Raw genomic sequence first — 23,315 nt, 5'->3', positions numbered from 1 at the left:
TGGAGGACTGACTGTATATGAGTAAACATAGGAGAAAATTGGCTACTCCACCCCAAAGTATGATGAAAACAAAAGGCTCTCTGACCAAGATCAATGTAAAAAGTACAGTACATCCCTTCCACATAACGAATACTTTGCATATTAAAGTTTATAAATGCTTTATAAACACATCTTTTTGGCTTATTCTCTACAAGATGCTTCAGTTCAATATGATTACTCATACATTATTCTGTACATGCTTTCATGCTGAATGTACAGATGTTCAGAGTGCTGTAAAATTTGTAGAAATGTACAGTTGTCCCTCAATTTTCGCGAGGAATCCATTATGGACCCCCCCCCGAAAATGGAAATTTGCAGATATTCAAGCCCCACTGACTTGAATGGCCACATGTACCTTTTTAACCCTCCCTGCTTGCTGGTCCGCAAAGGACTGAGACCATGGACTCAAAGTCCATGAAAATGGAAGGACGACTGTACTAGAATCCTCCTTAGTTTAGTATACAGATCATATGCATATTTAGACCTGTATTTACTGAATTGAATACATGTAGTTTTGCAAGCTGGGGAACATATGATAATTTTCTTTAGCTCTTTAAAGCAAACCTATGCAAACTACTTGATTTAAACTGGGACACTGTGTACACACTGGCCTTCCCACATGTATTCTTTTCGATTATGGATGTACAAATGATCATTACAAGGTAAGACAACAAGGCTTAACTGACTAACAGCCAGCATAGCTGGAGAACTGTGAGTTAAAAAACAAAACAAAACTAAAACAAAGTGTTCCATCTCCTAAGTACCCAAATGCAGATACAGCTGGTCACGCTTTTGTAGCGCAGAAAATGGGTACTAAGCAATGTCCATACCCAGATGTTTACACCCCCCCCCCAAAGCATGCTTTATGAAATATTTCCCTCAGACAGAGAAGTAAATCAATCTTATGGATAAGAAACAAGATGACTCACTAGAAGAACTGATGAAGGGATGGCCTTGTAAACACCTATTTGGAGCCACTTACTGAGGTATTCAGGAATACTGTCTGTTAACGAATCAGACAGACCTTGTTCCTCTAAAAATACTGTAAACTACTTGGACGTTTGCATCCCTTGTATCTCCACTATACATACATCCAACCTGCTACTACCAAAGCATCTTTTATTTTTACCTGTGTAAGTGTGAGGTACAGTATGGTGCTATTTATCTAGAGATATAAGTGTATGTTCTGGAAGGGGAACGGTTAGATTCTGCTTGGTTAGCTGGATCATTGAGGAAGTCCCAGATAAGGATGGTGTCATCATGCGAGCTGCTGACGATTTGAAATTCATCAAATTGGAGCCGGAAAACTCTGCCAGAGTGCTCCTAGTTAGAGACAGAGAGAATTCAAAAAGAGTGTATTTTTCTAGTTATTGGAGACTTAATCAGGTAAGTCATATTTTGTATTTTTCCTCTAATCACAGTTAAGAACAATATTTATGCCATTAACTACAGTTAATAGATGGCTGACTTGTTTGTCTATGAATTGATTACTTTCACCTGCAGTACTTTCCTTGTAATAGTTCTACATGCAGTGCATGAAAACAGATGCATGACTTCAATCACTGCAAAGCTTAATATGCACCTGCTTGCTTTGAATATGATATACTAAGAAATTTAAATTCAGAATTTACACACACACACACACACACACACACACACACACACAGAGTTAAGAAAGATGGAAATGCATTGGCAATGTCTTCAGAAGACTCAGGCGTGGTACAGAGCGTCAAAAAGGAGCACCGCAGCAACCAAATTGCATAGAGCTGCTGTGGAGCAAAAAAGGAGCACCTGGAAACGGCTCCTTTTTGCAGTGCTGCTGCAACGCTACAAAGTGCCAGAGCCGGTGCAGTGATGTTGCAACTGTGCTGCCCCGTTTAGAAGCGTCGCAGCTGCAACGTCACCATTACACCCCCCATCTGGTGGGTGTGCCGCAGGTGTGGTGCATCCATGACATGCAAGGGTTGCAGGGTGTGTGATCGCTCCACCCACCAGGAAACCCTCGCACGTGTCGACGGCGCTGCAAAGGCCTGTTGGTTCCGGGCCTCAGAAATTTGATGATGCCTTCTTACAGTCAGAGGAAATGACACTATTTTCTTTGTCTTCTCTTTGTCTCTTACCATGTTCCTATAGTCCACTTCTACAGTCTCTCACCACATATAAAACAGCTAAATGTTGGAACATTTTGAAAATTTGGTGAATTCCAATTAGCCCATTGAATCAATTGTTCAGTGGTGAATTAACCCATGGTAAATCCCATTTATTCGATGGGATGACTCTGGCAGGGAGTAATAACAAGACTGAGACCTAAGAATGTTAACTGAAGTGTCTTTGTGGGCTCCACAACTCCTCTTGATTCAACTGGAAGGGACATAATGTCACTTCCAATTCCTATGGTGGTTTTTTTTTGGGGGGGGGGCGGGGGGCATAATGAGAAGCAATTAAAGTAAAACCATAATGTTTTTGTGGACTTTTGTGGTTTGAGAGAGTTACAAACATTTTTGGCTGTTGCTCAGACAAAACGTTTAATAGGGATGGGTCAAGAGACTTTGGGGTCTCCAGGGAGGCTTTGGGACTGCAGAACAGACCCGAAGACGCTGACTGTGGGCTTCACCTTCCCCACTCATGTCCTAGTGCCTCAATCAAGGACAACATGATATGCTATCACAGAGATAGGTTCATTTCAAACACTGAGGCAATGCAGGAAAACACCACACAGAATATTTTTTCAGTTATAAAAGTACCTGAAACTAACCTGTTTCTGCCCACTCATTCTTGCGTAAGACTATGAGACAACTTTAATGAGGCAGTGAAATCTAGGGTTTTGTTTACACTGGTGGCTTAGCCACAAACAGCAGGTTTTATAATTCAGACTCAGCTGAAGTGTGAACAGAGTCACTCAGAGGTAATGACTCTCCTAGTGTCTCATTAATGCTCAATGAATTCTCTACTGTTTCCCACATTCAGTAGTCTTGGAAAAGAAGAGAAAAACAGGATGCCTCCCCTCAATTCTCTATGAGGAACCACAACTGTATTTAGGGATACCAGGAAGAATAGATTATATTATATTATATTATGGACAGGTTGCATACCTGTAACAGTATTTCTTCGAGTGGTCATCTGTGAATACATACAAATGGGTTTTACTGCGCCTGCGCAGTACTGTCAAAAACTTCTGGAATCACTGGGCAAAGTACACTTTGCAACATAAGGCAACTTTTTGGCGGTAATTCCGCCCATCCTTTATAAGGCCCCTGCCTTCCCGCTCTTTCCCCAGTTCCAAAACTTTTTGCCGCATAAGCGACTTGAAATGAGCCAACCAAGAGCAGGACACTGAGGGGAGGATGGGCGGGATTTGTATGTATTCGCAGATGACCACTTGAAGAAATACTGTTACAGGCATGCAACCTGTCCTTCTTCGTGGTCTCTGCGAATCATACAAATGGGTTTAGAGTGACAAGCTGAAGTAAGCGGCGGAGGGAGTGTCCTGAGACCAGATGAGGTTCAAGCAATGTGATTTATTATTCACAATAAAGTTATGAACCCAATGTCAACATAGTCAGTCATCTTTCAAATAACCCAGGAATTCCTTGTCTAAAAGGCACCATAGCTTTGCATGAGCAAACAATGCATAATGGTCCAAAGATTGCATAAGCCACAATGCATATGGCCAAGTAATGAGGTAAGCAAACATTCGGCGAACAGGCCGTAAGGTTTAAGCAACCAATCAACATCAACATATTTTGTCAATATACAGATGGAAGGTACATAATATCACATTAATGTAACCCTGAAACCAGTACAGCCCTTCCAAAAACTGTGTCCCGTTTGGCCCTAGTATCCAGCCTGTAATGTTTAATAAATGTCATTGGCTGGGACCAAACAGCAGCTTTGCAGACATCCTCCAAGGGCACCCCAGTCAAAAAAGCGGAGGATGCAGCTACCGCCCTGGTTGAATGTGACCGTACCCTGGCGGGGAGAGGTCTGCCCAACAGTTCATAGCAGAGGTGGATGGTCTCAGCCACCCATTTCAAGAACCTCTGCGGTGATACCGGCAGTCCCTTCTTCGGTTCTGAGTAACACTGGTACAGTCTCTTGGACCGGCTCGAACCCGACGTTCTGTCCAAGTAGAAGGCCAGAGCCCTCCTAACGTCTAAAGTATGCAGAGTCCGTTCAACCTCCGTTGTCAGATTCAAGGCCAGGGTAGGCAACACAATGTCCTGACACAAGTGAAACGCCGACACCACTTTCGGCAAAAAGGTGATGTCGGTACGGAGGACCACCCTGTCCCTATGAAATCTTAAGAAGGGCTGGTCCCTCCGTAAGGCACAAAGTTCACCTGCATGGCGGGCAGATGTGATGGCCACAAGGAAAGCAGTCTTCCAGATCAAGAATCTCAAGTCCGTTGTGGCCATCGGCTCGAAAGGCTTGGATCTTGGATTGTAAGGCCGCCAGTACAGCATCCAAGCTCCAAGCCGGAGTCGGTACTGACACCGGGGGGTAGAGGTTCCTACAACCCTTTAGGAAACCCTTCACTAAGGGATCTCTGAAAAAGAAGGGTCTGCCCTCAAACTGGAAATGGGAGCAAACTGCAGACAGATAGCACTTGATGGAGGTCAAGCCCAGCCCAGCCTCCAGAAGCGCCATAAGGAACTCCAGCAGCACCGGAGTTGTGACTTGATCAGGGAAGAGGTCCCTCTCCGCCAGGAACTGCAAAAACCTCTTCCATTTGAAGGCATAGGACCTGCGAGTGGAAGGCTTCTGAGCAGACAGGATCACCCTCCGTACCGGGCCCGGCAAGGCTGCTAAGGATGGAGCCTCCAAGCCACTAGTGGTAGGTGATCCATATCTGGATGGCGCACACGTCCGTCCTGGATTGTGAGCAGGTCCGGGCGGGGTTCGATGCGGAGCCAGGTTCTCCTCGACAGATGTAGCAGCGACGGAAACCACGGCTGTCTGGGCCACCATGGTGTGATGAGGATCTCATCCGAACGGTCCACTGTCATCTTGGACACCACCCAGACAATCAACGGGAACGGAGGGAATGTGTAGAGCGTGTCCCCCGACCACTGAAAGGCGAATGCGTCTCCGAGGGAATTCGTGCTGCGCGTCCTGGAACAGAACTGGGGACAGTGGGTGTTGTTGTCGGTTGCAAAGAGGTCGATTGAAGGGGTCCCCCACCGATCGAATATCTTGGCCACTGTCTCTGGATGGAGTCTCCACTCGTGGGAAACCGACAACGTCCTGCTGAGCTGGTCTGCTAGGTCGTTCTCTTCCCCTGGGAGGTGAACCGCCTGGAGCAGGACATTTCTCGGGAGGCACCAAGACCAGATTTGTAGTGTGATGTCCAGCAACGTATTTGACTTGGTGCCCCCTTGCTTGTTGAGGTAGTAGAGCACCGTCGTGTTGTCCGTTCTGAGAAGGACCACCTTGCCGGTCACAGTCTCTTCGAAGGATCTCAAGGCTTTCTCTACTGCCAGCATCTCCAGCGCGTTGATGTGGAGAGACCTCTCGTCCAGGGACCACTTCCCTCTTATGCTGAGGTCGAGAAGATGAGCTCCCCAGCCTTCCAGGGACGCATCCGTCGTCAAGGTTAGTTGCAGTTGAGGTGGGCAGAAAGGTAAGCCGGCACAGACGTTTCGGGATCCTTGCCACCACCTGAGGGAGGATGCGACGGGCCTTGGGATCGTGAGCCATCTGAGCGGAGAGTCTGATGCTGGGTTGAAGACCGAGAGGAACCATCTTTGGAGCGGCCGAAGCCGAAGCCTTGCCCATGGTGTCACAAAAGTGGTAGAGGCCATGTGGCCTAAAGCCACCTGGATGTCCCTGGCTCTGACCCGTCTGTGGGTCAAGAGCGGCCTTATTGAGGACTCCAGTGCCTGGAAACGGTCCCGAGGAAGGTATGCGATGCACGTGTCGGAGTCGAGGACTGCCCTGATGAAACGCACTTGTCTGGAGGGGTTCAGGTGGGATTTTTCCAAATTCACTTTCAGTCCCAGGGACTTGAGCAGTGTCAGCGAGAAGTCGATGGCACCCAGGAGGTCGGCTTCCGAGTCAGCAGCTAGGAGCCAGTCGTCCAGGTATGGAAACACTCTGTAGCCCCTTTGGTGGAGGTAAGCTATGACCGGTGCCATGCACTTTGTGAAAACTCTTGGAGCCGTGGCCAAACTGAAAGGGAGGACGTTGTAGTGATAGGCGTTGGAGCCGACGGCGAAGGTGAGGAATCTCCTGTGGGACTCCCGGATTCCTATGTGGAAGTAGGCATCCTTGAGGTCGATCGTGGCGAACCAGAGTCCCTGGTGAAGGAGAGGCAGAATAGAAGATAAGGTTACCATCCGGAACCGACGATAACGGAGGAAGGAGTTTAAGTCCCTGAGGTCTAAAATGGGTCTGATCCCGCCATCCGGCTTTGGAACAGTAAAATATCTTGAAAAGAAGGCTCCCTCCAAGTCGTCCCGCTGGACTGAAAAGATGACCCCTTTAGCTACCAGAGAGCGCACTTCGTCGAGAAGGGTGTCCGAGGGTAGGGTTGAAAGAAATTTCCCCTTGGGGGGGGAGACATTCGAATTCAAGGGCATAACCCCTACGGACGATGTTAAGTGCCCAAGAGTCTGTTGTGATGGAACCCCAGGTGTTAATGAAGGGCTGCAGAATGTTTAGAAAAAATGGAGCGGGGACGAAGTGCGCAGGCACACTTCAGGGCCTTTTCTTGGCTTGGTCATTATCCTGCCTGCGGGGTTTCTGATAGCGGGGAGGACCGCCTCGCCTGCCAGAAGAGGAGGAAGACTGTGAAGGGTACCTGGAACGCTGGGACCCTTGTTGCTGATATTGGCGATCCTGCCCGGAAGGTCTAAAGGAATGACCTTGAGGCTGCCAGGGGCGCTGCTTCTTTCGGAACGGAGCCGACGAGGAGGAAGACATGCCGTGTTTTTTGGCAGCCGCCTTCATCTTAAATTTACGGTTGAGTCGATCATCCGTGTCCGCATGGAACAGGCCAGAGCCATCGAGGGGCATCTCCTCGATAGCTGCCTTAACTCCCGGATTGAGATCCGACCCACGAAGCCAGGCATGGCGGCAGAGGGCCATCGATGCTGACATGGCCCTTCCTGCGCAGTCAGTGACGTTCCGGGATGCCGTAATAAGCCAGCCCCCAATGGAGTGCGGCTCATCTCTTATCTCGACGAGCTTCCTCTGCGTGTCGTCAGGGATAAGCGGTGAGACTTCTTCCATGAGCGACTGTACATATGTGCCCATACAGGCCATGTAATTCACGGCCTTAACGGCAAGAGACGTTGCGGAATAAGCCTTCTTGGCCAAACCATCTATCTTGCGGGCTTCCCGATCTACGGGGGAGGTAGCCTGTTTGTGCGTGGAAGCGACCTGAGCACCCTCCACGATGGCAGAATTCTGTCTCGGATGCGTTGACAGCCAGGCGCAGCTCGCAGGGGAGACGCGGTAAAGAGATTCCACCTTGCGCGAAGTCCCGACCAGAGACGCAGGGTTCTCCCAAGACCGCTTGATGATCGTCTCCAGGGACGGCAAGAGAGGGATGGATGGAGGCGTTGGGACCCAACCGTGGACCCGCCGCTCGACTGGGTCCCGAGCCGACTCCTCTGGATAAGCAAGCTCAATGTCCAGAGCCCTGGACATCTTAATGACATGCTCGCCAAACGACCGAAGATCATCCGTAGGAGAGGCCGGCTCTGGGCGATGCATGTCCTGAGGGGACAGTTCATCATCGGACTGGCAGGCTGAGGACGGCACCAGCTCGAGGTCTGACTCAGTGTCGGACTGAATCCTCAGCTCCTCTACCCTGACCGGGTCCTGAGCAGTCTGGGGTCTCGGTTCTGAGTGTCTCCCAGTCACTTTAGTTGACTCTGGCCTTCCTGGCTCAGGCAGCACAGCAGAGAACTTCCCTTTGGGAACTTGACGACGGCGCCCCTCCTCGAATTTGCGCAGAGCTGTCTCCCTAGGGACCGCCATATAATATCTATCCACCTCTGAATCGTAGAACACCTCAGGGTCCTCGGGTTCGACCTCCAAAGCACGTGTGGACGACGGGTGAGGCATCGGGGTGGGGGAACGTTGCCCTCTCGAAATGGAGCCCTCATCCTCCGAGTCCTCCACTGGAATAGTGGCGAGTCCAGAGAGGCTTGGGGTCGCCACACTATCCACCCTTCGTGGTGAGACATGTTCGCTGTCCTCCTCTTGAACCCGGGAAGCAGAAGATGGAGCCCGGGATGCAGCTACCGGCGCCCTGTTCACTCGGTCCGGAGATTGATGTTTGGAGCCCGACGGGTGACCTGAAGGCTTGGAAAGCTTTCCCGAAGAGGTAGGATTCTTGGGGGCGTCCTCATGGGACTTCTTTTTAGGAGCCACCGGAGTAGACTCAGGAATCTTAGATTTCCTCTTGGGGGCTTTGGGGGTTTCAGGAGGAAAGAAAGGGTTGTCCTCCAGTTCCACAAGTGCCGAAGACCCTGTCTTAGGAGTCTTGTCCCTGGATGCAGAGGACGCACGACTCGGTCCCGCGACGCCCGGTTCCAACGAGCTGGGGGCCGGGGCGGGAACCTCCTTGGATTTGGAGGATTTCTTTGCCGGCTCGGTCGACTTGCGGGATGGAATGGACGACTCCCGGCCAGTCCCAGAGGCCAAAGTTGACCTCGAAGCAGATGTTATCCACTCTGGAGAAGCAGCAGCCGCTGTGGCCTCAGACCCTGACTTTTTGTGGGGGCGTTTAGAGGACTTGTCGGTGGTACTGGGCCTATCTGGGCTGCGGACCACTTGCACAGGCTTGTCGGTGGCGCTGGGCTTATTTGGGCCACGGGCCGCCGAAGCAGGCTTGACAGTAGCCGGAGGTGCAGAGACGGCACTGGAGGGACTGTCCCGAGGCTTGGAAACCAAGGCTGCAGTCGATGGAGAGGGGGCAGACGCCGGCCGGGAAACCTCCCCCTGCACCTTACCCTGTGCTATCGCCGAGGTCAAACGGGACTCCCGATTCTTCCTTGCTTGGGACGTCATGGACTTGCAAAGCTGACAAGCCTTCATGTCGTGGTCCTTCCCCAAGCAGAGCAAACAAGACGAGTGCGGGTCCTGAACCGGGAGTTTGCCCCCGCAGACGTTGCACTTTTTGAACGGAGGTGACCTCTTTCCGAATAAGCAGACGGAGTCAGATAGTCCGAGGTCGAAGTACAACGGGGAAGGTCAGCAAGAGAATGGTCAAGAACAGTCTGAAGTCGAAGTACAATGGGGGAGGTCAGCAAGAGAATGGTCAAGAACGGTCCGAAGTCAAATAGCCAGTGATTCTAACGGAGAAGAGCGATGAGCGAAGTTCCAACAGAAGCTAGTGCGGAGGAAAGAAGGAACTGGGGAAAGAGCGGGGAGGCAGGGGCCTTATAAAGGATGGGCGGAGTTACCGCCAAAAAGTTGCCTTATGTTGCAAAGTATACTTTGCCCAGTGATTCCAGAAGTTTCCGACAGTACTGCGCAGGCGCAGTAAACCCATTTGTATGATTCGCAGAGACCACGAAGAAGAAATTATATATTATATTATATTATAATGTAATATTATACAGCACAAAGTGCATTTGGAAGAAATTTGGTCTGTGCCACTATATATAAATGTATGTAAGTCCTTGAGGGGATAAGCTCACAAATATCTCCAATGAGTGTAAGATCTGGCATGTACCAAAGACCTGCTGGGTGAGGGGTGGGGGTACGGATTAATCTCTCTCGGCTTTGTCCACCAGTATGTGGGATGTCAGAGGCAGGGAAGTGGAGTTGCAGTGGTCTGTTTAGATTCCTTCCCCTTGATCATTAACTTATCTCAGAGTTTTTTGGGTTTGAGTGTGTGTACCTGAAGCTGGGTGGCCAGGACAGATTATCAATTCTGTTAGTGTGTTGCTTACTTCTCTGCTCAACAGTCTCCCTTTTTGAGCTAGACATGGTGGTATCTGAGTTGGTGTTGGAATCCCCCTCAGCTTGTAGTGCTGGTGGACTTCTGCTGAGACTGCCCTGTTGGGAGTGGTTCAAGACTTCATGTCTGCCTTGACAGGCATGGGTCTGTCCCAAGAGGCATCTGGCCCTATTCATAGTTATTCTGCTGGGAACATATTGATTCTCATTTTCTGTAGTGGGTTGGGCGAGTGTGATCCGGGGGTGGAGAAACTGTCTATAGTTTCATTGTCAGGGGCACATCACTACCTGATAGGGTTTACATTTGTGAGACTGAACTTTTGCAGAGGGGTTGTTGTTGTGTGCCTTCAAGTCATTTCTGGCTTATGGCAACCTTATCACAGGGATTTCTGGGGCTGAGAGTATGTGACTTGCCCAAGGACACCCAGAGGGTTTTCACAGCTGAGTGAGGAATCAAATCCTGATCTCCAGTCATAGTCCGGTGCTCAAACCACTACATCATGCTGACTCTCATCTGCAGGGGTTGAGGATCCATTAAAATGGTCAACTCTGGGCGGCTTATGGATCTGGATGGATTCCTGATGGCCCTTGGGAAGTTTTCCTGCAGCCTTCACAGGCAATTCTGTCTAAGTCTTGGCTAATCTTTGGAATGAGGAAATGGCCAAGGTGATGAACATGATTGCTCCCGAGTGTCCCCTCTAATGAAGTGGAACCAAACCTGCCCCCTAGTCTTCTAGGGGGTTGGTGGTGATGAAACAAGAGAGAAGGCAACTAGAAGGCTGTTGATGGAAAACTTGGAATTGGGCCTGATTAAACAGGTTAAAGCTTACCTGAGGCCTAGTCTGTGAGGCAGCAAAATCAAATTTCTTTTCTGTCTCTATTACATCTGCAAAAAGCCAGCCAGTGGAGGTATTTCAAGTGGTCAAAAGTCTTTTACACACAATGTAGGAGGGGAAAATCCAGCCCATTCAACAGCCCACTGTGCCCAGTATTATTCAGATAAATTGCTCGGCTCCACTCTAATATGGATGCTTTAATTGATAAAGATCCAATGGATGTCAGTTTGGTCCCCGCTAAGCCACCAATAATAGATTCTTTTCAATTTGTGCAACCTGAGGATGTGGACAAAATTCTTGGAGTGATTAGAGCCAGCACATGTAAACCTAGTTGGTGGTGGCCAGTTGCACAGTTAAGGTTTATGAACCACATGACCCCCATTTTTGAAATATCTAATTTGACCATAGTGATATGTGGCTTAGTCACATTCTGGCTGGATTACATTAACGTGTTCTATGGGGGTGGGGGGAATGCCTCTGAAGAGTATTCAGAAATTTCAGCTGGTTTAACGAGCTTCAGCAGGATTGATAACTGGGCCTGGCTACAAGAAGCACACAACTGCCTTGTTGCAACAGCTCCACTGGCTGTCAGTCTGCTTTCCAGCACAATTCTAAATTCTGTTTTGATCGCTAAAACTGTACACAACTCAGGTCCAGGCTATTTGAATAAGCATATTCTACCTTATGAACCTGTTTGTGTCTTGAGATCTACTGTGGAGGCAATTCTCTCTGTCCCACCACCCTCACAGGGACATCTGGTGGGAATATGGGAGAGGGCCTTTTCAGTGGCTGTCCCCAAGCTCTGAAACTTCCTTCCCAGAGTGGTTAGACTGGTATCCTCTCTATCTACTCCTTTTGCACAAAAAAATGAAGACCTTCCTGTTTTGACAGGCCTTTCAGGACAGACTGTTTAGTCTTGTATAATGTACTTCATACTCTAATTGTTATTTTTTTATTGTGATCTCCTGTTTTTATGGTTTATGTTGTTAAAGATTTTTTTTGTAGTTTAATCACTTTTTAACTTTTGCATTTTGTGAAATTTTAAACTATTTGAAAAATTCTATTGTAAGCCATCTTGCATCCTGAACTGGTCAGGATAGTGTGAAGAAAGGTGAAAACAAACCAACAAGCCATCCCTGCTCCTCCTTTCTGCCTCTTGATTGTCTACTGTTCAGAAAATGGTCTCAAAATCACATTATTGGGCAGAGGGAGTACTTTCAGGGCTGCTTTAAATGGGAAAACAACAAGAATATAATGCAGCATTATTAATATCAACTTATTTGTTTTGATCTCCGGTCCCAAATTGTAATGAAGCTCCAAGACGGATCTTCTTGTCTTTCCTCCTAAGCCCACCCTTCAATACTCCTTTTCTGTCTCTGTGGACAACGTTTCTATTCAACCAGTCCAGCAAGCCCACAGTCTTGGTTTTATCTTTGATTCTTCTCTGTCATGTATCCCTCAGATCCAGACCACAGCCAAAGCTTGTAGATTCTTTTTGTACAATATTGCTAAAATCCGACCATATCTCTCCGCCTCTACTGCCAAGATCCTGGTCCATGCCCTAGTGATCTCACGACTTGATTACTGTAACGTCCTCCTGCCTGGGCTTCCTCTTTCTCACCTCCGTCCTTTAATTTCTGTCCAGCATTCAGCTGCATGCATTATCACATCCGCCCACCGCTCTGACCACATCTCTCCTGTGTTGGCATCCCTTCACTGGCTCCCCCTCCTTTTCCGTATCCAGCATAAGCTCCTGCTGTCGACGTTTAAAGCCCTCCATGGACTGGCCCCTCCTTACTTATCAGACCTTCTTTCTCCTCACCTTCCCAGCAGGGCCCTCTGTTCTGGTAGTCAAGGTCTACTGTCCCAGCCCAGGATTTCCTCTGCCCCATCTCGGATTCGCCCCTTTTCACTCGCTGCCCCTCACTCCTGGAACCTTCTTCCCCCGTGAGCAAGGGCCATTACTTCTTTAACTAGCTTCAAAACAGAGTTGAAGACCATCCTGTTCAGAGAAGCGTTCCCAGGCATTGCATAATTGTTGCTTGCTATTTGATGTTCTTTTGGTTCCCTGCTTTATCGAACCATTTCCTGTATTGCTACGTACTTTATATGTATTAGCCTACAGCCCCACCACCTTTCCCTTCTCCTTTTATGTCATGTCTTTTTAGATTGTAAGCCTGAAGGCAGGGAACCGTCTAATTAAAAAGATTGTATGTACAGCGCTGTGTACATTTACAGTGCTTTATAAATAAAGGTTAATAATAATAATAATAATAATAATAATAATAATAATAATAATAATAATAGTTGGAATGAATGAGGATGTACATACTGTACTGCTTCTTATCAAACCAGATGAGACTTCCTTACACATTAATTTTGAAGAAAGTTTTCCCTCCTGTTCTCAATCAACTGAAAGCTCTTACCACAAGAGTACGCAGGCACAGAGTTCCGGCAGGGGCACGAGGATCCAGAGCCGCCACCAAATCCCACACTTTAATTTTCCTAATAGGAAGGAAGAGCACAAAGAACCAGAGTTCAAATAAAGAGAAAACATAAGCACTAGATGAAATTAAAGTAAATTACCCATTATACAAAGATTAGATGATAAATAAAATGTGTGTGTGTGTGGAGGCATTGGAGGGAGGGAATAAACACTTGCTTGTTTTTATTGCTTGGTTCTCTTGGGTTAAGCTGGGTGCTGGGCTGATCTTAAAGGATCTATAAGGTTAATATAACAAGTGATCTCAATAGGAACACAAACAATGATAGATAAAAAGGTGCACTGTACTGCAACAGAGACAGATGACAAAAATATGTGAGGGAAAACATGGGGTGGTGCTACCAAACCCACTCCTTCTCTGACATGAGAATCTTAAATGTCTGATTCTACATGCAGTGGTCCCAATCAGTTTCTTTCTAGAAAGATACTCTGGCTTCTGTCTATGCAGATGGGAAGAGAAGATACTCTTGCTTGTGATTCTACAAAGTCAGAAGAGCTTCCATCAAACCACACTCCTTAATGTACTATGTTGCAACATTTAGAAAGAATAACAAGCAACATCACACTTCTGCAATTCAAATATATTATTCTTGTGTCATCCGTCATCAACAAGGGCTCTAGCTATAAATCCAGGGCTGCACCACCAATGCTTGGATGTGGGAAAATCTAGATTAAAATCTCGGTTTAGCCGTAATGCTCACTGGATAGACATTGCTAAGTCACCGCCTCTCAGTTCATTAGAGTCATAAAGATTGGCTTTGAATGTAACAAATAAGGGATTCCCTAGTAAGACCCATTTTGTGTCCTTCTTCTCATTCCAAAATGAGCCACCTGGAGGTGGAGTCCATCATCGCGTCGAAGGCCAACAGGAACCATGACTGGAGGGGCTGAAACCGTAGTCTTGCCCACGGAGTCAAGAATGTAGTGGAGGCCATGTGTCCCAGGGCTATCTGGACATCCTTGGTCGTCACTCGTCTGTGGATGAGACAAGTCCTGACTGCAGCGCAAAGAGCCTGGAAACGGTCCTGAGGGAGATAGGTAACACAGTCTTTGGAATTGAGGATGGTGCCGATGAATCTGATCTGTTTGACACGAGTAAGATGTGACTTCTCCAAGTTCACCACGAGCCCAAGGGATACGAGGAGCAACAGGGCAAAGTCGATGTCTCTCCATAGCTCGTCCACGGAGGGGGCCGCAAGGAGCCAGTCGTCCAAGTATGGGAAGACTCTGGAGCCTCACTGGTGAAGGTATGCCACCACTGGAGCCATGCACTTGGTAAAGACTCTTGGAGCTGTGGAGAGGCCGAAGGAAAGGATACTGTATTGGTACATGTCGGGACTGACGGCAAAGGACAGGAACCTCCGGTGGCTCTCTCAAATCCCCATGTGGAAGTACACATCCTTCAGGTCGATCGAACCACAGGCCCTGGTGCAACAGGGGTAGAATAGAGGCAAGGGTTACCATGCGGAATTGATGGTAGACCAAACAGGAGTTGAGGAGTCTCAAGTCTAATATTGGTCTAATGCCACCATTGGTCTTGGGGAACTGTAAAGTATCTGGAGAAGAAACACCTGGGAGCTTGAGAAGGATCAATGGGTGAGACTGCGCCCTTTGATAAAAGAGAGCATACTTCGTCGAGAAGGGTGTCGGGGGGGTGGTGGTGGTGGAAACAACAGCTCCAGTTGGCGGGAGCTCTTCGAACTCGAGGGCATAACCCCTACAGACGATGTCAAGGACCCAAGAGTCGGAAGTCACAGTGGCCCAGGTGTTGGCAAAGGGCCTCAAAATATCAAGAAAGGAGGAGTTGGAAGAGACAACCCTTCAGGATCTCTTCTTGCCCTGGTCAGTATCCTGTTTGCGATAATTTTTGCGGTACCAAGCAGGGGGCTGGTGGCGGCCAGACGAAGAAGAGGACTGAGATGGGTAGCTGTGCCTCTGGTGCTCCTGTTGCTGATATGGACAGTCTTGTTGGAAGGACCGCTGGCCCTGACCATACCATTGCTGCTGGCCTCCAAAGCATTTCCAAGAAGAGGACTGAGAATGCGTGGACATACTGTGTTTCTTGGCCGCTGCCATCATACGGTACTTGAAGTTCAAGCGCTCATCAGTCTCTCAGTTGAACAGGCTCGCGTTGTCGAAGGGCATGTCTTTGATGGTGGCCTTTGTGTTTGGGTTCAAGTCCGATGATCGAAGCCACCCATGTCTCCTCAAGGCTATGGCTGCAGCCAGGGACTTTGCAGAACAATCTGTGAAGTGTTGGGCTGAGGTGATCAACCAGCTAGCGATCAAATGGGCCTCATCCCTGATTTCAGTCAGGATGCCTTGACATTCATCTGGGACATCCGGGATGATGGGAGAGATCCGCTCCATTAAGCACTGTACGTACACACCCATACAAGCATTGTAATTGGCAACCTTGAGGCCAAGGACCGAGGATGCATAAGCCTTCTAGGCTAGGCCATCAATCTTTTTCGCCTCTTGGTCAGCAGGTGACATGGAGGTCTTTGGGGTAAAGGACTGCTGAGACCCCTCGACGATAGCCAAATTCTGTTTCGGTTGCACAAACAGCCAAGCTGATTGGGAAGGAGAGATCCTGTACAGAGACTCAATCTTCCTGGTAGTAGGCGCCACAGACGCCGGTGCGTCCCACGAGTGCTTAGCTATCCTCTCTAGCAAAGGCAGCAATGGGATGGATGCTGGTGTGGGGGCTTTGCCTTGGACCCGTCTCTCAATGGGGTCGGCGGTGCCATCTTTGGTGTGGGTAATCTGGAGATCCAAAGCATTGCCCATTTTGATGATGTGCTCCGCTAAGGTACAGACATCATCAGTTGGAGAAGAGGCACTGGGCTGGTACAGCTCCTGAGGAGAATGTTGGGCGGCCTCATCTGAAGAGCCCGAATCAGTGTGCACCGCATGAGGATAGTGATGCTGGGATCCCTCATGGTCCGAGTTGGAAACATCAGAGGCCACTACGGCATGGGAAGAAGAAGGTTGCGTCTGGGTAGCAGCAGCCACTGAAGGATGGGACCTCGGTACTGAGGCTGAAGAGGGCACCAAGACCATTGGTAGAGGAGTGATTTTCGGCATTGGTGGAGCAACGGGTTTTGGCATTGGTGGAAAAGTGGCTTCCTAACCAAAGCGATGATGGACAGTCTCGCGACTAACGGAGACATAGTATCTGTCATTTTCACTATTGTAAAAATAACCAGAGTTGTCATGGTGCGAGAAATGAGGAGGCTGATGGATCTGCACCTGGTGAACATGGACCTGAGGAACCAGTGTTGGGGAACAACGATCGAGAGAAGCCCCTACAGCTCGGAAACCTCACATGCAGAATGGCGGCCTCCACATCTTCCGCCAAAATCTGGTGAAAAGCCAACGTGGCCGGTGGAGACAAGACCAAAGCTGAAGCTGGAGTGTGTTGGGTCTGAGCTTCGGATGTGAGTGGTGTCGACGGATCCTGTCTGGATACCAAAGATGCCTGTTCCTTGGAGGCCAACCAGGTGCCCTCAGGGGTCTTGGTATGGGACTTTTTTGAATGGGAAGAACCATGTGGAGAGCCTTCTCCTGAATCCAATGGTCTCTCCTTAGAGGATTTGGAGCTTGTATCCTTTAGGGAGCTCAAATCCTTCTCATGGGCTGAAAGCTTTTTGGAGCCCAAATCCTTATGCTTAGTCTTGTCCTTCTTGGACTTCGACTTGGACTTTGAGTGAGGCGCTCCTTCAGAGCCAGGGTCCCTGTCCAGGACAGTGGCACTTGGCTCGGTGTAAGAGCTCTGGGCCACAGAAGCAACCGCTGTAGAAACTGACTCTGATGCAGCAAGTGCAGAAGCAGAGCGGGAGGCTGATGGAGGCAAGAGAGCCTGTTGATACAAGGCGGCTTTCAGGCGGGAATCTCAGTTCTTTCTGGCTTGCAGGGACAGCGACTTGCAGAGGGCACAAGTCTTGGGAATGTGCCCTTCACCAAGACAAAGGAGGCAAGAAGAGTGGGGATCTTGCCCAGGGATCTTACCACTGCAGACATCACATTTCTTGAATGGAGCTGGAGACATCGTAGCCGAATCGAAATCCAATGAAGAGTCAAAAACACGGTGAATGGTCAACAATACACACGGGTGAGAGGGGTGGGTGTCAGATCAAGAATGGTCAAAATCAGTCCAAAGGTCAAAACGTGCAGTGAAACAAGCGGATTTAGCAGAAGCTAAGTTCCTAAAGCAGCTAATGTGGCGGAAAGAAGGAACTGGGGAAAGAGCGGGAACGCAGGGGACTTATAAAGGATGGGCGGAGCTACAGCCAAAAAGTTGCAAAGTTAACTTTGCCCAGTGATTCTTGAAGTTTTCCGAGCAGCACTGCGCAGGCGCAGTACAGCCCATTTGTATGATTCACAGAGACTACAAAGTGAGATTATAGCACAGCATTCTGTTTGGGATCTGTTTACTAGGAACTCAGTGTTTCTCATTCATTGAAGGATTTCTTCTTTCTTTGCTGGGCTTTGTCCTTTCTCAGTTGTTGCTCCATACCTCTGGAATTGCCTTCTTGGACATTTGCAGACTACGTCTTCCCTGATTGTTTTTAAATCCCAATAGAAACTTTTTTGTTTTCTGATCCTTTTGGAGTTTTAGTTTGTTTGTTTGTTTGTTTGCTTGTTTATTTATTTAGAGTATTAATTTGTCAGCTCCCTGCCCTCAGGCTTACAATCTAAATAAGACACAAAACATAAGGAAAAGGAAAAGGCAGTGGGGAGAGGATTATATTTGGCAGATACTGCCTGTTCTTCTCTCCCTCTAAGGCCATAGCAGTGGCAGTTGGCATGGAGGTAGGGTCTTTCATCTACTGTTGGGGTTTAATATGGTTTTATTTTCTTGTATATTCTAATATGTATTTGTCACTTATAATATTTTTATATTATATATGAATAGTCTGTTTTATAATTGTATTGTATAGTTTTAAATTGCATTACTCTGTCCTTCCCCTGTATGTGTGTGAACATGCATATTTTAGATTGCACACCTTTGGAATGGCTGGCTGTTTTGTTGTTGTTCTTTTACTTGTAAAGCTTTGTGTACACTGAAGTTGCTATATAAATAACAACAACAATAGCAACAATAATGATTGTATCCAACCCTTAATGAAATAGCTGTTTTTGGGTGGAGGCTATGTAATAAAGCTGAACTAGGATTTCACAATCATTTCCAGAAGTGAGCATCAGATGAACATGAAAGCTCAGGGCTAAGTAAAAAACAAAAACAAAAATAAACCAAAAAATAAGAACCAAAGTTCTGGGATCAGAGGAGAGACATGACCTAGAAAGAACTGTCTAGACACATCTGCCCTGGAAAGGTCTGTCTGGAAAACTTCGCTGAAGAGTAACCTTCCAAGCTTTTCAAAGCATTCAGTGGTCAGATTTCTGTTCTGGATATTGCAGTCTAAGCATAGACGGTATTCTAAGAAATACACATGTTTAAGATGACAATACAGCTTATAGTGCATTACAAAAAGCACCATTCTGCTAGAATGAAAAAGCAAAGAAAGCAGACCATTATAGATGAAGAAGAATTAGTTCGCTGAATTTGTAAACAGTAATTTGATCCTTCACATAAGCACTGTTGACATGACACTAAAAATAATACATGGTATGAAAGAGGAAATATGGAATGTACACACAGCTTACAGCAAGACAAATAATGAGAACTATAGGAATATATAAAAAATGAATGAAGAATCATATAAAGATGATCTCAAAATTCTAGAAAGCAAAGTAGAAGCTGCAATAAGAGAAACTGGGAAGAATAAATCATCAGGAACAGATAATATTTCAGTTGAACTGCTACAATCCACACAGAGGGTATCAACTCCAATGTTAACTAAAATATGTCAACAAATATGAAAAAGGTGGTGGCCAACAGACTGGAAACATTCAGTATACATCCCTATCCGCAAAAGACTGCAGAAACTATAGGGTCATAGCATTAATTCCCACGCAAACAAAATTATGCTTAAAATTCTGTTACATAGACTCTAATCATATATGGAGAGAAATGTCAGAGGTGCAAATGGGGATCAGAAAATACAGAGGCTCCAGAGACCACACTGTAAACATATGATGGAGCACATCAAAGAATTCCAAAAGAAAATCAGCATGTACTATATATAGCAAAGCCTTTGATTGGCTAGATCATGAAAAGCTATGGAATGCTCTTGAAATGAGAGTGCCACTACTTTTGAGAGTCCTAATGAGGAATATGTACATAGGACAAGAGGCTGCTGTTAGAACAGAATATGGAGAAACATAATCTTTCCAAGTTGGCAAAACAGTCAGGCAAGGGTGCATTCTATCACCTTATTTGTTCAACTTGTAAGTAGAAAATATCATACGAACAGCAGGTTTGGAATCGGAGGAGGAATGAAGATAGGAGGAAGAAACATCAACAATCTTAGATATATGATCTAAGATCATGGTGAATATCAAGAAGCTAAAGGTAAACGACTTTGAGTAAAACCACAAGACCTGATATTGCAGTAGCTGTTAATATTTTGAGTAGAAAAACAAGTTCACCAAATCTTCATGACTGGTAAGCTATAGACTAGCAACGTATTTGAGAGGAACAGAAGATTTAAAATTAAAATTATCATCTTGTGAAAATCCTCGACTGGTTGAATATATGGATGGTAGCTGGGGAGAAGAGTCAACGGACTATAAATCAACTAGTGGATATTTGTTTTTCTATGGCAACAACCTGATTGATTGGACCAGTAGAAGACAAACTATTGTGGCTCAATCATCAACAGAAGCGGAATGAATATCAGCAGCAAGTGCATTTAATGAATTGGAATGGATTTTTCATATATTAAAGGACTTTGGTATTTGTGAACCTGTACGTTTGTAACATACAGGTAATCAAGCTTGTACCACAGTATGTAAAGGAGAAAGCACTAAAGCCAGAAGTAGAACTATTGGATTAAAATTCTTAACTAGTAGGAGATTTATATCAAAAGAAAATGATTGATATTGAATATTATCCTACTGATGAAATCATAGCAGACTTTTTAACTAAACTTTTGATGTCACAGAAATTTATGTTTTTTCATGAAATGTTGAATATCTCTAATTTTGGTTAATGTTACTAGCTATAATGACAGAGTTGATAGATCTTGAGAAGGGGTGTTGGAATAGAAACAAGATCTACAACTTGAGTCATTATAGGGTTAATGACCATTATAGGGTTAATGGTGAGCTACTGAGATACAGACGTTTTTCATCTGTGTATTGCCCTAATCAGCTGTTGAGCCTTCAGAAAGCTAGTTTTAGTTTGTGCACTGGCTCCCTTTTCCTTTCCGCATCAGGTACAAACTTCTGCTACTCACCTTTAAAGCCCTGCATGGGCTGGCCCCTCTTTATTTAACTGATCTTCTCTCTCCCTACATCCCTACTCGCACTCTCCGCTCTGGTAGCCAAAGTCTCCTCTCTCAACCCAGGAGCTTCTCTGCCCCGTCCCGGATTCGTCCCTTCTCTCTTGCTGCCCCTCATTCCTGGAACCTTCTTCCTTGGCATGCACGGCTCATCACTTCCCTAACCAGCTTTAAGGCTGAGCTGAAAACCATATTGTTTAGGGAAGCGTTCTCAGGGAATTTGTGATTGTCATCTGACAATATTTGATGTGATGTGATTTGTTTGATATTTGATGTTTTTAATGTTTTTTCTTTTCTATATGGTAATTTTATCTATTCCTCTTTTAATTGTTATTATCTTAGAATGTACGCCTTGGGCAGGCTTTTATTTACTCCTATTTTACCGACTTTGTACAGCGCTGTGTATAATTACAGCGCTATAGAAATAAAGTTTAATAATAATAATAATAATAATTTCACTCCCTCTTTTCTCTTAGCCTCTTTTACGTTACTTGTTTTAATGTGGTTTATATTATTTGATGTACAGTGGTACCCCGGGTTACGAAATTAATTCGTTCCGCGGTTAATTTCGTAAGCCGAAATACCTTCGTAAGCCGAATTCCCATAGGCGCTAATGGAAAAATAGCTCTCTGCTGCCCTCCGGTGGCGGAAAATAGCGCCGCGGTTTTTTCGTAACCCGAAGAAACCTTCGTAAGCCGAAGCAATAAATCCCTATGGGATTTTTTCGTATCCCGAAAAATTCGTAACCCGGCGCATTCGTATCCCGGGGTACCACTGTATTTGATATTTTGTGTTATTCTGTTTGCCATTATAACTATGGTTCATTTTGTATCTTTTGTATATATTGGTTTTGGAAACTTTTGTTATATACTTTGTTTTGTTACCTTTTAAACAATTACAGTCCTCCCTCCATTCTCACAGATGGGATACGCGCCCCTCGATTATCTGTGGGGGGCAAACAAAGGGAGTTAAAAATGGAATGTGTACCTGCTTGCATGCTCCTGCAAGCAGGCACACTCCATTCAAGCCAATAGGGCTTGAATATGCACATTTTTTTCATTTTTGCAGGGAGGGTCCAGAACGTATCCCCCATGAAAAAGGAGGTGCGACTGTATAGATAAACATTGTCTTTTGCTTTTGGCCTTTTCAATTCCATTGTTTCCACAACTACTAGCGGAAAACATCATGGACTGGGAACAATTACTAAGGAAGAAAGTGTAAAGGCAGGCCCACTGCTGAACATGAAAACAAAAATAACGACCACAGAGGATCAATATAAATTCAACCTAGGCAATGACAAAATTGAAATAGTTAAAGATTTCCCATACCTTGGATCAAATATTGATCAGAACAAAGACGGCAGTCAAGAAATCAGAAAAAGACTAGGAATAGGAAGGGCAGCTATGAAAGGACTGTACAAGATCCTAAAGTGTAAAGATATATCATAGAATCATAGAGTTGGAAGAGACTGCACGGGCCATCCAGTCCAACCCCCTGACATGCAGGAAATCCAAATCAAAGCATCCCCAGCAGATGGCAATCTAGCCTCTGCTTAAAGACCTCCAAAGAAGGAGACTCCACTACACTCCGAGGGAGTGTGTTCCACTGTCGAACAGCCCTTACTGTCAGGAAGTTCTTCCTAATGTTGAGGTGGAATCTCTTTTCCTGTAGCTTGCATCCATTGTTCCGGGTCCTGTTCTCTGGAGCAGCAGAAAACAAGCTTGCTCCCTCCTCAATTTGACATCCTTTCAAATATTTAAACAGGGCTATCATATCACCTCTTTACCTTCTCTTCTCCAGGCTAAACATCCCCAGCTCCCTGAGTCGTTCCTCATAGGGCAAGGTTTCCAGACCTTTCACCATTTTAGTCGCCCTCCTCTGGACACGCTCCAGTTTCTCAATGTCCTTTTTGAATTGTGGTGCCCAGAACAGGACACAATATTCCAGGTGGGGGCTGACCAGAACAGAATACAGTGGCACTAATACTTCTCTTGATCTAGACACTATACTTTAATTGATGCAGCCTAAAATTGCATTGGCCTTTTTAGCTGCCGCATCGCACTGTTGACTCATGTTCAACTTGTGGTCTACTTGGACTCCCAGATCCCTTTCCCATGTAGTTTCATTCAGCCAGCTGTCCCCCATCCTATATCTGTGCATTTCATTTTTCTGCCCTAAGTGCAGTACCTTACATTTCTCTGTGTTGAATTTTATTTTGTTAGCTTTGGCCCAGCTTTCTAGTCTATTCAGATCATTTTGAATGTTGATCCTGTCCTCTGGAGAATTAGCTATTCCTCCTAATTTGGTGTCATCTGCAAATTTGATAAGTATACTCCCAATTCTGTCATCTAGGTCATTGATAAAGATGTTGAATAGCACTGGGCCCAGGACAAAGCCCTGTGGGACTCCACTGGTCACTTCCCTCCAGGATGATGATGATGATGATAATAATAATAATAACAACAACAACAACAACAATAATAATATTTATTTATAGACCGCTATTCCACAATGATCATAGCGGTGTACAGTAAAATTGCAAAACAATACAAAAAATTGCAAGGCCTCTCTCCCCCTCAAGATGGTGGTTGGAGGAGGGCTTTGTCTTTCAGGCCT

General features: G+C 46.2%; 1 protein-coding gene across 7 annotated transcripts in view; it reads right to left on the bottom strand.

The window, feature by feature from the left end:
* The window catches only part of BTRC (beta-transducin repeat containing E3 ubiquitin protein ligase), a 207,816-nt gene that overhangs the window by 890 nt on the left and 183,611 nt on the right, over positions 1-23,315 (bottom strand). For all 7 annotated transcript variants that reach the window (XM_042456505.1, XM_042456509.1, XM_042456506.1 and 4 more), the window contains 2 exons: positions 13,214-13,292; positions 1,169-1,362 (listed from right to left, as the gene is read on the bottom strand). In XM_042456505.1, coding sequence (XP_042312439.1) covers positions 1,201-1,362; positions 13,214-13,292 — 241 coding nt within the window. In that variant the 3' untranslated portion in view covers positions 1,169-1,200. The remainder of the gene's footprint in view (positions 1-1,168; positions 1,363-13,213; positions 13,293-23,315) is intronic.

Source organism: Sceloporus undulatus, chromosome 3 (genome assembly GCF_019175285.1).
Source record: "Sceloporus undulatus isolate JIND9_A2432 ecotype Alabama chromosome 3, SceUnd_v1.1, whole genome shotgun sequence".
Taxonomy (NCBI): domain Eukaryota; kingdom Metazoa; phylum Chordata; class Lepidosauria; order Squamata; family Phrynosomatidae; genus Sceloporus; species Sceloporus undulatus.
Note: the sequence above shows the minus strand (reverse complement) of the source record. Positions and strands in the feature narration are given on the sequence as shown.